The 14,814-nt window shown below is 38.6% G+C and overlaps 2 protein-coding genes across 2 annotated transcripts in view; one reads left to right on the forward strand and one right to left on the reverse strand.

Moving 5' to 3' along the window:
* The first annotated feature begins 1,605 nt into the window (after positions 1-1,605).
* The window catches only part of LOC310730117 (enkurin-like), a 37,340-nt gene continuing 24,131 nt past the window's right edge, over positions 1,606-14,814 (forward strand). Inside the window, exon 1 of the mRNA XM_083548926.1 lies at positions 1,606-1,677. Within this exon, the coding sequence (XP_083405052.1) occupies positions 1,610-1,677 (68 nt within the window). The 5' untranslated portion in view covers positions 1,606-1,609. The remainder of the gene's footprint in view (positions 1,678-14,814) is intronic.
* On the reverse strand, positions 7,812-10,593 carry LOC310730110 (enkurin-like). Its single transcript, XM_083548907.1, has 6 exons — positions 10,358-10,593; positions 8,998-9,143; positions 8,604-8,833; positions 8,340-8,486; positions 7,921-8,125; positions 7,812-7,887 (listed from the first exon to the last, which is right to left on the reverse strand). The coding sequence occupies exons 1-5, from the start codon at positions 10,447-10,449 to the stop codon at positions 7,952-7,954; spliced, it is 789 nt and encodes a 262-aa protein (XP_083405033.1). The 5' UTR covers positions 10,450-10,593; the 3' UTR covers positions 7,812-7,887; positions 7,921-7,951.

Consider the following 14,814-nt stretch of genomic DNA (forward strand, 5'->3'; position numbering starts at 1 on the left):
AAAAAATGAGCAAAAGCGACTCGCGCCGCACTTTATATAGAGAGCGAATTATGTGACGTCACTATGCCCCGCCTTCTTCCTTACTCACGCAGGCTTTCCTCTGTGATGTTCCCTGCCCGTGGCGCTCTCCCTCTACTCAGGGTTGCCAGATACGCACCATTTTGTTGTTGGAAATTGTATTCAGTTAGAATTGGTTAAAGTGTACATTTAAAGAGATCATACCATGTTACTGCAAATCGCACAATCTGGCAACCAGACAGATCAGTTAGATTTTTTCACCACTTTTCCTCGTTTTCTCCACTTTTCTCTCTGTTTATTTCTCCTGAGAGAAGAGTGAGATTACAGTCGTAAATGAGACAGAACGAATGAAGAGAAATTTAAGAAACGAATTCGTAAAGAAGTAAAGATGCAAAAATAAAAACGAAACTGAAATAAAGTGTTTGAGAATTTTAGGATTTTTGTTTACTTACAGATATATTTCAATTTTCAATTAGTAAAGCACACATACCTTCTGTAACATGGTTTAATTTGTTCTTCAAAACGCACTATTTTTTAACGTTAATCAAGTCAACAATAAAACAAATCTATGTTCAGCTTTCCAGTGGCTTCTACAGCAAAGGAAACCCATTTTAAAATATCTAAGAGTAAATATCCCTCATCTGAGTTTTTAAGACACCGTTTTAGTTTTGAAGAAATACCTGTATTTTCTATCAAGTTTACAGAAACTACTGATCATCTTTTAATCGTTTTATTGATTGAGACAGAAAATTCAGTCACTTCCTAATTTTTGTTTTAAAAAAACACATTATGTTTGAAATGCTATTAGATGACAAAAATTATGATTTTTCCAATAATGTGATGATTTTGGCCAATTATTTTCTTCAGAAATGCAAATGTATGAAAACAACACCTTGTTTTTTTGTTTCTAAAAGAGACTTTACTCATAATTACTTTCCATCATTAGAATAAATAAAAAGAAAGTAAATATATATAATTTACCTAAAAATACCCAGAATCCTGTTGGAATATAATAAGAACTTGATTTATTTAAAGATGAATGAAGAGACCCCTACTTTACACCTGTTGTTCTTCTCCTCCTCCTTTTCTTTTCTTTCTCAGAATATAGTTATTGGTACTTTGGATTTATATTGTACAGTGGGGGGAATAATTATTCGATCCCCTGCTAATTTTGTAAAGAAAAAAAAGAAGTTAAAAAATCAACCTCTTCTATTCAAACCTCTCCACTACCATGAGCAAGACCAAAAAGGCTGTATATATATATATATATATATATATATATATATATATATATATATATATATATATATATATATATATATATATATTTAATAATAGTAAACTCTTTTCCGTTTATATACAATATTTGATTACAGAGCGTGCACGCGCGCTAACAACAAGATAAAAATGCTTGTAAACACATGCAGTAATCAGAGCTGTTGCTAAGCAACCGTTAACGTGTTGATAAACACGTTGCATGGCGGCACCGATAAAAGCGTCCATCTGGTGATCAGTTATTAAATAGTTTATTTAGATGTTCTGAGGAGTTTGGTTGTGTTTGTTTCATATGAAAGCTACAATCTCGAGTGTAATGCATCCTCCTGAGAACTTTTATCACCTGATTCCCAGAGAGGAGGTGAATAGTGAAAAAGCTCCCAGGTAAGATCACACCTGGACGTCAAGATGGTGCATCTGGCATCATTTATTTTCTTTTACCCAAACCTGATTGTGCTCTAATTATTTTCCATATGTGGTGTTTAGGGCCTTGACTTTCTATGCTCTTTTTTTTTATAACTTGTAGTGGAAGTTTTAATATGATTTCTTTTTTAATTTAAATGTTTAGAATGTATATTTCTTATAGTTTCTATGCCTAAGTAGCTCGTATGCCACAATCATTGACATACACGTATGTAGCTCTAAACAAATAAAAAATGAATTGAATTGGTGAAGCAGTGGATTTTCACATCCAGCACTCACACATTCAGCACTGGTGTTCCTCAAGGATGTGTGCTGTTCCCGCTGCTATTTTTTTATATACACGAAAGGCTGCATTTGTGCAGACACATCTGTGAAGATCCAGAAATTTGCTGTTGACACCACAGTCATCTGTCTAATCCAGGAAGTAGATCAGCTCTGGTGTACATTTACATTTACGGTATTTGGCAGATGCCTGTAAATCAGAGTGACTTGTATTTAACTTATTCATACAACCCAGAGGTGGAAAGTAATAAAGTACAAATACTTCCTTACTGTACTTAAGTAGATTTTTCTGGTATCAGTACTTTACTACTTATTTTAAAGTAAGTTTTTATTTTTTTTACAACTTTTTACTTTTACTCATTACATTTTCTACAAACATATTTTACTTTCTACTTCTTACATTTTCAAAACAGGCTCGTTACTTTAGTTTAAATCTATTTGGTGAAATGTCAATATTATTTGCTCTAATTGTGCGTTTTTTTCAATCTACCACTGGTGAATAATTTCCTGTCTCTCACATACCACAGATGTAGACTAGTTTATAAAGATAACAATGAACAAGGCAGAAGACAGTAAGAAGTCTGGGGTTTATGTGGATGAGACAGAGGGAGTCAGTGATGGAAACATGACTGAGAACAGAGACATTCCTGATTATCATCATCTTTTCTCTGCTTGTGTTCTATATAGTGGATCTTCAGCCTGGATACATTCATTAGATAACAAAATGTTAATATATTAATTATGGCTGTTGAAATTAACATGTTTATGTTTTAACGCGACGTCCTTTCTTTATTCAGATATTTAAAAAAATAAAAAAAAAACTTCAAAGAAAAATGATTTTGAATCAGTTAACGTGTTTTACTTTGTGCCAAGTTTCAAATCAGCATCAAAATCCACCATGATGAACATAATTAACCCTCTGGGGGTCGACAAACACGCCGACGCGTTTTATGACATTTTTTTCTCATAACGCCGAAACGAACTGTATATTATTCTGTATTCTTTTGATCGTACAGATAAGAGCATTATATCATTCAAATCTATAAAGGGTCTACTTTTATTAGTGTAAACTCATAATAACAAAATGCTGTGATTTTGAAAAATAAAGAAAACAGATAGGGGGCGCTCTCTGACTTGTCTGTCACCTCTCCTTACAGACACATAAATAAAACAACCTGAATCTCAGTGAATATTTACCTCACAGACATAAATAATATACTGTATTTATATATATACACACACATACACACACATTATATATATATATATATATATATATATATATATATATAGAAAGCTTAAAACACTCAAAGGCTTTTTAAATTAACCAACTCACATCGATTATACATCGAAAACAAATATTCTATGATTATTTAATCCATATGAAGGTTAGAAGAGGTAAAGTTTCTCTGGTATCACCTCACTAAACGTCCGTGTGGAAACATAGCAAAGGTTCTGTTTGGTCTCCTGATGATTTACGTCATTTAAAACACCATAATTACTTTTAAAAATTTACACTCAACACATTGTTTAATCATGTGGGTTTTATCATTTTGTTCTTAACAGCATTCTTCAGGTGAGAATCACTGATTTAAAGTTAAATTAGAGTTAAATGATGTCCAACACTTTAATCAATGGAACAAAACACAATTTATGCTTAAGATTTCTATTTCTTACAAAAAAGAAAAAATAAGCATGAAGGTGTTTTTTTCACGTTACTATATCGTTGACACGTCTGCTGTTTGCTGTTCCAGATGACTGTTCGAGGAAGACTTAGCGATGGTCTGCTGCAGCCAGGGGTTCCGTAAGTCCATGTCCAGTGAGATCTCCTCTAGTTCATCCTCATGATTGTCTAGATCTGAAGCCACATCCCTGAACATCTTTGAATATTCCAGTCGTCCATGGGATTCCATCCTCATTTCTTGTTCTTCATCAGAGATTGTCTGCGACTTATTGGATTTAGACATATTTGGTGTTTCATTACTGAACTTGGTGTCCAGATAAGTCATCTCTTGGTTATGCTGCCGCTTCTCTTGTTTAGAAGCCAAAGTGGCCTCCAGCTGAACAACACGCTCATCCAATTTCCCTAGGACGTTCATCAAAAGATCGCTTTCATGCTGCCGCTTCTCTCTCTTTTCCTCACTATGTTTCAAGGATTCTTGGAGCTCTCTGATAGTCTCGAGCTGTAAAGTGTTCCTCTCCTCCTCTAGTTTGGCCTTCTGCTCCCATTTTCTTTTCTCAAAATCCAAAGTGGCCTTCAGATGAGCAACATGTTCCTCCAGTTGCTTTTGTTCTTTCGCCCACCTCTCTCTCTCTTTCTCATGAGCTACAGTCTTCTCTCGATCCTCATACCGTTGCAGGGAAGATTCAGGCTCGGTGATGTTCTGGAGATGCTGCTTGTCCAGCATGCGCATCTCTTTCTCCTGCTCCAGTTTTATTGGCTTAGATGCCGGATTGATCTCCAGCTGTGGGATGATTTCCTTCAGTAGGCCCATGTCTGTCATCAAGCTCTCTTTCTTAACTTCTGCAGTCTTTTCCTTTTCTTTACAGAATTTAGTGATGTTCTGCTGTAGTCTGGTGTCCCTCTCATTTATGTCCAGTCCCTGGGGCTTTCGCTCAGAAGCCAAATTATTCGGCTCTTGCAGCTTTTGCGCCACCTTTAACAGCGTGTCCTTCTCTTCTCTATCTTCCTCTCTCTCTTCCTTAATCAGTATAGTTAATGAATTCATGTCTTTTGCCATATTCTGCATGTTATCTTGCAACTTTTGTACCAGAGCATCTCGTTCAGAGTTGCTCATTCTTGGCAGACGACGTCGAACAAATTTTCCAATCCTTTTAAATTGTTTTTTAATTTCTTCCATCGTTACTTCTTCACACGTCGCGAAATAAAAAATGAGGAACGGCGATTCGGGCAGCACTTTATATAGAGAGGGAATTATGTGACGTCACTATGCCCCGCCTTCTTCCTTACAAACGCAGGCTTTCCTCTGTGATGTTCCCTGCCCGTGGCGCTCTTCCTCTACTCAGGGTTGCCAGATACGCACCATTTTGTTTTGCTGGAAATTGTATACAGTTAGAATTGGTTAAAGTGTACATTTAAAGAAATCATACCATGTTACTGCAAATCGCAAAATCTGGCAACCTGATAGATCAGTTAGATAGATCACCACTTTTCCTCGTTTTCTCCACTTTTCTCTTTGTTTATTTCTCCTGAGAGAAGAGTGACGTCGGAGCGGGACGTCATGCTCTCTGAGGCCAGAGGCGGCGCTGCAGCAGGCGGAGGCTCGGGGACGGATAGAGCCGGAGTAGAGAGCGAGCAGCGCGGTGTGAGGGGAAGAAGGGTAGAAGGGGAATGAAAGTCAGTAGGAGTAAGACAGAGTACATGTGTGTGAATGAGAGGGAGGACAGTGGAGGGGTGCGGTTGCAGGGAGAAGAGGTGGAGAAGGTGGAGGAGTTCAGGTACCTGGGGTCAACAGTGTAAAGTAATGGAGAGTGTGTTAGAGAAGTGAAGAAAAGAGTGCAGGCAGGGTGGAGTGGGTGGAGAAGAGTGATAGCAGGAGTGATTTGTGATAGAAGAGTATCTGTGAGAGTAAAAGGGAAAGTTTATAGGACTGTGGTGAGACCTGCGATGTTGTATGGATTAAAGACAGTGGCATTCTCTGTTCTTCTCTGTTCTGGCACTGAAAAGAAGAAGAAGACTGTCAGACTGGCCAGGAGATTACACAAGTACTGAACATAATCCTTATCTAGACCCAAGTTCAAGTAAAGAAGATGACAAAAGATGCTAAAGAGTAGAGTACATAACCATTAGAATATACAGTAGATACATTTTTATTCTAGGTTTTAATGTTAGTCAGTCACAACATGAAGTTATGGGAAAGAGTAGTGGAAGCCAGGCTGAGAGAAGAGGTGAGCAACAGTGTGGTTTAATGAAAGAGCACTACGGACACAATATTTGCTGAGAAAATGTTGATGGAGAAGTATAGAGAAGGTCTGAAGGAGTTGCGTTGTGTGTTTGTGGATTTAGAGAAAGCGTACGACAGGGTGAAGAGAGGAGTTGTGGTATTGTATGAGGAAGTCTGGTGTGACAGAGAAGGATGTGAGGGTGGTGCAGGACATGTATGAGGACAGTGTGACAGCAGTGAAGTGTGAACGACAAGGTGGAGGTTGGACTGCATCAAGGATCGTCTATTAACCGGATGTACTGTAGGAGGTTTTGGAGACAAGGTGAGGGATGCTAGATTGAGATGGTTTGAACCCCCACAATTTCAGAAAAATGACAATTACAAATATATTAAATATGGTTATACAGTATGCATTAATTTTACATTTATACATTTTTATAATTTGTATACTATTTTTTATATCTATCTATCTATTAGTTATTATATATAATAAATAATTATACTTCATTTGAATTTATTTGTCACAATTATAAAAAATAGCATTGCAGCAAGTATTAATATATAATATTACCTGTGATAAGAGACAGTAAACCGATGATAAGATGAATAAAGCTATTTTAAGACATACAAAGACATGTCGAGCTTCAAATATTCTTGTTTCAAAACTCAAATTAGTTTAACGAGTAAAAAACTCTTTAAATACGTTCATTTCTTTTATGATCCCAAAATAAGACCAAGATGGCGGCGCGTGCACAACACGAGGCCCAACGTCTCTTCAGATTTTGCGATTCAGTAGTAATTTCTCTCCTTCAATACAGTCCTCCCCACTGTACTGATCACTAAGCTCAGTGACCTGGGTATCTGCACCGCCATTTGCAGATGGATTCTGGACTTTCTTACCAACAGACCTCAATCTGTTAGGTTGGGCAACCAGGTATCCTCAACCCTCATTCTAAACACTGGCATCCCACAGGGCTGTGTTCTGAGCCCACTGCTCTACTCCCTGTTCACCCCTGTATAACTCCAACATCTTCACCAAGTATGCAGATGACACCACTGTGGTCAGCCAGACCAGCAATGACGATGAATCAGCCTACAGGGAAGAGATCCGAAGCCTGACAGCATGGTGTGCCACCAACAACCTGACCCTCAATGCCACAAAGACTAAAGAGCTCATCGTGATCTTTCGGAAATCGAACAGCAGGAGACATTTCCCAGTCAACATCAATGGAACTAATGTAGAGCGAGTCTCAAGCTTTAAGTTCCTGGGAGTTCACATCTCTGAGGATCTGTCCTGTCACTAGAACACTTCAGCTCTGGTTAGGAAGGCTCAACAAAGCCTGTATACTGGAGAAGTCTCAAGAAAGCTCATCTGTCCCCAGGGAATTTAAGTTTCTACTGTGGCATCAACGAGAGCATCCTGACCAACTCCATCACTGTATGGTACGGAGGCTCCACTGTGTGTGAACGCAAAGCCCTGCAAAGGGTGGCCAAAACTCATCACTGGCACCCAACTACCTACCATTGAACACCTTCACCACAGTAGATGCCTGCACAGAGCTCACAACATTATCAAGGACTCTTCACATCCCAGTCACAAACTGTTTAACCTCCTTCCATCAAGAAGGAGATACAGGAATATATGCACCAGAACACCAGCAGGTTCAGGGACAGCTTTTTTCCATCCACCATTACAGTACTGAACTCTACACTACACCGTTAGATCACTGCATAAACACTGTATATAACTTCTGTACAATTATACATACAATGTACATATTACATTACACATTACACCTCTCTCCAGGACCTGGTATGCATGTATACACGTGTATAAAGGGTATAACAGGTAATAAAACAGATGAACTCTGCATCATTTGAAGCCCTGCATGTTTATTTCAGACGATGTGCAGTGTGTAGATGTAATGCAGACAGGTTTTACAGCACATGCAGGAGAGCAGGTGAATTCAGTGTAGCGTGTAGTGTGTCAGTGACGTGTCAGTGTTGTGTCAGTGACGTGTCAGTGACGTGTCAGTGACGTGTCGGCATTAGTTTTTAGTGATGTAGATGATTTTGTGTCTCTTGATCAGCTCAATGTCTTTTTCCAGCTGCTTCATTTCTGACTCCAGTCTTTCCTTTTTTTGTTTCTTAGAAATGATGTCCGTGAACAAAGACAGGCCTTGGTACTGATGATTGAGCTCATCCCAGTTCTTCTTCAGTCCCTGATACCCGCACATACACACACACACACACACACACACACACACAGGGCAGAGTTTATGTAAAACAGATGCATGTCTGGGTTACATCTTGAGGTGTGTGTGTGTTTGTGTACATGTGCATGTGTGTGAGCATGTGATTGAGTGTGTGTTTGTGTACATGTGCATGTGTGAGAGCGTGTGATTGAGTGTGTGTTTGTGTGTGTGTGAGACTCACGTGCAGTATATCCTGTCGTTCCTCTTCAGAGAGCTGCATCATGGCTTCCTCCTTCCTCTTCTTCTTCACGTAGCGATCATACTCCTCCTGCGCTCTCCTCAACTCCTCCTGCCTCTGTTTCAGGTACTCCGGGACTTTCCCGTAATCCTGACACACACACACACACACACACACACACACACACACACACACACACACACACATTTACTATGTACTGATAATACAATCCTTTATTCTGTTCCTTCACACCTTCATCTCACTCACCATTCTCTTGATATACTTTGGGACGAGGCCTGAGTTCTCCAGCAGCTCCTTGTCTCCATGTCTGGTGTGTACGGAAGCAGGTTTGGGTTTACGTGGAACTGCCTTTATGTTCTCCACTGCGTTCCTCCTCACAAAGTCTCGTTGGGCGTGTCCTCCGGCGAGCAGCTGCTCGGTTTTGGCTGGGATCGACGGTTTCCTGGGCAGGACCTCTCTGTACGAGAACAGCTTCTCTGAGGAGAACAGTGTGGTGATGTGACATCATCATACTGTTTCAGGACTTTCATTACATCCTCATTATCATTATCATGTTTGTGTGTGTGTGTGTGTGTGTGTGTGTGTGTGTGTGTGTGTGTGTGTGTGTTGTGCAGCTTTACTGATCTTAGGTAACTCTTACTCTCAGGAAGTTTGGGTTCTTTGGAGTGTTTCTTCAGGAATTTATCTGGAGAAGACACTTCCACTTTAGCTGGACCCATGGTCCTGTGGGAGGCTTTGTTCAGCTTCTGCTCCTGTTTAACCTGCTCTCTGAACTGTGACATGTACCTGTATATAAACACATCAACATCAACATTATCATCATCATCATTATTAGAGGTCTATACCTTTAGTTTTTCCAGGTTGCGTCTGTTTTCCTGGAGCAACTAAAAGGTCCCCTGTCAATACGAGAGCGACCTCTAGTGGTGTTTGTTTTTATATTATCTGTATTATCTGTCATTTATAGCAGGGGTGGCCAACCCGCGGCTCTTACGTTCATATTGAAGTTTGTGTTTGTTTTTTAATAAGCATGTTCGCTTCGCTTGAGTTCAATACGGTATTTTTAAGACTTAAATAAGCTTGCCCCTACTGCGAAACTTTGCGGTATTCATCTCACGCACATGCGCATTTGACGAAAATACCGTATTGAACTCAAGCGAAGTGAACACGCACATAAAAAAAAAACACAAAGTCTGTGTTTTCTACACTTAAACACATGAAATCAAAGCGTCGATCTGTTCTGACTGACACACACGTGAAAGAATTGCTTCAAGTGGCAACAACGGAATACGAGGCAGATTTGAAGGGGATTGTTCAAGGCAAAGGATGCCAAAAGTCCCACTAAGTAACATGCACAGTAAAAGAAAAACACTATTGTAAATTATTATATATTTTTGTTTGTGGACTTGGTTAAACAGAGTTTGTGTGTGTGAGACAGTGCAGTGTTCATTGTTGAAAAGGACTGGTCTGTGGTCTTAGAACTGTAGGACTCAATTTCTGTCATTATGTTGGTGTGTGACATTTACAATAAATCTGGCTGAGCAGAGGTGTGTGTGTGTGTGTGTGTGTGTGTGTGTGTGTGTGTGTGTGTGTGTGTGTGTGTGAGAGAGAGGAAGGGATGGGTGATGTTCATGTGTGCCCATGTGTATGATGTGGCTCTTTGCGGTAACACAGTAAAAAATGTTACTCTTGGTCTCTGACTGCTTGGCCACCCCTGATTTATATAATTATATTTATTATTATAATTAATATATTTATTTTTATTCCATTACACACATGTTCATGATTCTACAGAAGTGAAAAATTATAACCACATCTTCATCATCATTTTCACCTTTCAGATTTTATATTTAGAATGTAAGAAATTGTTTAACCAGCTGTGTGTGTGTGTGTGTGTGTGTGTGTACATTATTGATTTTGTTAGTTTAAATGATATTTATGGAAGGATTCTCCAGTGTCAGGAACAGGAACACGCTCTCTCTGGAGTGTAAATGGACTCTTACCTGGGAGCTTTTTCACTCTTCACCTCCTCTCTGTGAATCAGGTGATAAAAGTTCTCAGGAGGATGCATTACACTCGAGATTGTAGCTTTCATAGGAAACAAACACAACCAAACTCCTCAGAACATCTAAATCAATCGGATGGACGCTTTTATAGGTACAGCGATACAACGTGTTTTGTTTATCACGCGAACGGTTGCTTAGCAACAGCTCTGCCTACTGCACGTGTTCGACACGCAGACGTTTTTTTATTTTGTTTTATTAAAAGACAAACCCATTTTAAAAAGCACAAAACAATCGGACACGAAATGTATTTATTATATTACCATTGTTATAAAATATATGTAATATTTATATACTGTAGCTACATAGAAATCCGCTGTTTGCGTGTGAACTTCCTCTAACACGTGGCCATTTTTCTGATGCCGTGTACCACGTGACAGAGTTTACGTAACGCAGATGGAGTGTGCACGCGCTGAAAGTAAATAATGTTTATTCACGGAAATCATTAATTATTTAATTGATATTAAATATTTGTGGAGAAAGTATGTATTTTTGTTTATTTACATAAACGTATCTACTCATCCGCTCTGTTTGCGTGAACTTCCGGTAACACGTGCTAGTTCACGTAGCGCGTGCGATTATTACGTAAAGTACGTACAAAACGGTTTTGTTTGATCGTTTATTTCCTACTTATATACTTATTTTAGGGAGTGGTGGCTCCAGCGGTTAAGGCGCTGGATTGCCGATCGGAAGGTCTGGGGTTCAATCGCCAAGCTGCCACTCTTGGGCCCTTGAGCAAGGCCCTTAACCCTCTATGCTCCGGGGGTCCCTTACGAGGGAAATATCAAGGTCCGTGACGTCGGAGTGAGTGCATTAATAATCGGCATTTTTAATATTGTGTTGATATTAAATACACTGATATCGTTTGTGTGCTGTAATAAAGTATTGGCACCCCTGCTGAACATAAATAAAAGTACATTTTAGAGGAATTTAAGCCCACACTTCATAATTTATTATTCTATATATAAATTCTATAATATTATTATTTATTATTATATATCAGATATAGCACACTTCTATACAGTATATATATATATATATATATATATATATATATATATATATATATATATATATATATATATATATATATATTGATATTGATATTGATATTGATATTGAATGTGTGTACCAGCGAAAGTATTAATAGAATATATATGGTAGTAATCTGGTTTATTGTGTTCAGCACATTTCTTCCCCCCATATAATGACTGTAATATTCCCACTTCATTGAGTTGATCTGCCAAAACAGGGGGAAATGTGTTCAAATATATTAGTATTAAAAGGTGGAATGTAAAATGTTAAATATTATAACTACAGTGCTTTATCAGGTAATAAACACCACCTAAAACACACCAAGTTTCCAGCAGGTGTAACTGTTCTTACAGCTACTATCAAATTACCTACAGCTCCTACAACCTTTATATAGATCTTTATGGAAATCTTTAAAAGCCTTAACCGGAGCCTAATCTACTTTAAATCCCCAACTAATCACTAATGCCACTGAAACATCATTTTGTCCTCCTGAGATCTTTTCCCTAAAAATAAATAAATACATAAATAACAACAAACAGTTGTTTATTGTTCAAAATGAACAAACTGATGTACCATCCAATCTTCAGTTAATCTGCTCGCTCATTCTTGTCTATGATAGCATTATATTTGTGTATAAAGATGTTTCAGTAAAGTAACGTTCTCCTTATGGGTCCTCCCAGAGCTGGAATGATGTCAGTGGGAAAGATTTTGTCCCACAGATTCCGGAAGCATGTATTTGATATAGATGATTTAAGATTAGATTAGATTAGATTAGATTAAACCTTATTGTCATTGCACAAGTTACGGTATGAGTATAAACGATATGAGTATAAATAAACTGTGGACGGACAGGTGATTATATACAATGCAGGAGATCTTGTATACAGTGTTTATCAGAAGGTTATATACATATGCAAAATGATAGAGAGAGTGCAAAAAAGAAGACTCTTATATACAGTGATGTTTTCCTGAGACAGCGTGTCCTGTAAATGTCTTCAGTCTTTGGGAGTGAAGTTTGGCAGTTCTCACCACCCTCCGATCTGACACAGAGCAGTGTCCATACCAGACTGTAATACAGCCAGAGGTGGCAAAAGTACACACATCCATTACTTAAGTAGAAGTACAGATACTCGTGTGTTAAAATACTCGGGTAAAAGTTGAAGTACTGATTATTCCTTTTTACTTAAGTGAAAGTAAAGAAGTCTTGGCTCTGACATGTACTTCAGTAAAAAGTAGTTATTACTTCTACCTGTTTTAGCTGTTAACTGGACCTCACATCAAATTAATATTGGATGGATAGATAGATAGATAGATAGATAGATAGATAGATAGATAGATAGATAGATAGATAGATAGATAGATAGATAGATAGATAGATAGATAGATAGATAGATAGATAGATAGATAGAACTTTACTGTCATTGCACAGTACAGGTACACAGCAACGAAATGCAGTTTGGCATAGCAATAGTGCAGATAAATATGTATCATATGTACAGCATGTGATATGTATGTAAGCATATGTACAGTGAATAAATATAAAGGCTATAACAGTGCAGAGACGTGTGGACTTTATTAAGAGCCTTTGCTATATTTCCACACGGACAGTTAATGAGGTGATACCAGAGAAACTGCACGTCAAGAAGTCAAGAAGCTTTTTATATATATATATATATGATCATAGACATTTTACAGATTTGAATGATGTATTGTTTTTATCTGTACGATCAATAAAGACAGTAATTTAAGTTTGTGTCGCCATTATGAGGGAAAAACCCACAAAACGCCACCTAGAGGATTAATTGTGTAAAACATGGCGGATTTGGTGCTTAAATAAAACAGTTTACTGATTAAAAAGATTTTTCGGTGGAGTTTATTTATTTATTGTATATCTAAGTAAAGAAGGGACGTCGTGAATAAGTGTATGTTTTGCTGGAGGTTTTAATTTTGCCTCTTTTATATTTATTTATGTATTTACATTTTTTTTTTCATAAAAATGGTAAAAACAGAAATGCGCGCTGAATTAATAACATTTAGTGCCGTTTAAAATAGTTTTAATTTTGACAGCCAAATATATATATATACAGTGGGTACGGAAAGTATTCAGACCCCCTTAAATTTTTCACTCTTTTTTATTTTGCAGCCATTTGCTAAAATCATTTAAGTTCATTTCTCTTCCTCATGAATGTACACATAGCACCCTATATTGACAGAAAAACACAGAATTGTTGACATTGTTGCAGATTTATTAAAAAAGAAAAACTGAAATATCACATGGTCCTAAGTATTCAGACCCTTTGCTCAGTATTTAGTAGAAGCCCCCTTTTGATCTAATACAGCCAGGAGTCTTTTTGGGAAGGATGCAACAAGTTTTTCACACCTGGATTCAGGGATCCTCTGCCATTCCTCCTTGCAGATCCGCTCCAGTTCTGTCAGGTTGGACGGTAAACGTTGGCGGACAGCTATTTTTAGGTCTCTCCAGAGATGCTCATTTGGGTTTAAGTCATTGCTCTGGCTGGGCCATTCAAGAACAGTCACAGAGTTGTTGTGAAGCCACTCCATCGTTATTTTAGCTGTGTGCTTATGGTCATTGTCTTGTTGGAAGGTAAACCTTCAGCCCAGTCTGAGGTCCAAAGCACTCTGGAGAAGGTTTTCGTCCAGGATATCCCTGTGCTTGGCCGCATTCATCTTTCCCTTGATTGCAACCAGTCGTCCTGTCCCTGCAGCTGAAAAACACCCCCACAGCATGATGCTGCCACCACCATGCTTCATTGTTGAGACTGTACTGGACAGGTGATGAGCAGTGCCTGGTTTTCTCCACACATACCGCTTAGAATTAAGGCCAAAAAGTTCTATCTTGGTCTCATCAGACCAGAGAATCTTATTTCTCACCATCTTGGAGAACTCCATGCGGGTTTTCATGTGTCCTGCACTGAGGAGAGGCTTCCGTCGGGCCACTCTGCTATAAAGCCCCACTGGTGAAGGGCTGCAGTGATGGTTGACTTTCTACAACTTTCTCCCATCTCCCGACTGCATCTCTGGAGCTCAGCCACAGTGATCTTTGGGTTCTTCTTTACCTCTCTCACCAAGGCTCTTCTCCCCTGATAGCTCAGTTTGGCCGGTCGGCCAGCTCTAGGAATGGTTCTGGTCGTCCCAAACGTCTTCCATTTGAGGATTATGGAGGCCACTGTGCTCTTAGGAACCTTAAGTGCAGCAAAAAATTTTTTGGAACCTTGGCCAGATCTGTGCCTTGCCACAATTCTGTCTCTGAGCTCTTCAGGCAGTTCCTTTGACCTTAATGATTCTCATTTGCTCTGACATGCATTGTGATCTGTAAGGTCTTATATAAACAGGTGTGTGGC

Source organism: Silurus aristotelis (genome assembly GCF_946808225.1).
Source record: "Silurus aristotelis genome assembly, chromosome: 1".
NCBI classification, from domain to species: Eukaryota; Metazoa; Chordata; class Actinopteri; order Siluriformes; family Siluridae; genus Silurus; species Silurus aristotelis.

Coding starts and splice junctions, on each gene's coding strand:
- LOC310730110 (XM_083548907.1), bottom strand. CDS start 10,449: ATGAAAGCTACAATCTCGAGTGTAATGCATCCTCCTGAGAACTTTTAT. Junction 9,144..10,357: donor AAGAGTGAAAAAGCTCCCAG/GTAAGAGTCCAT, acceptor GTTTATATACAG/GTACATGTCACAGTTCAGAG. Junction 8,834..8,997: donor AGAACCCAAACTTCCTGAGA/GTAAGAGTTACC, acceptor TGTTCTCCTCAG/AGAAGCTGTTCTCGTACAGA.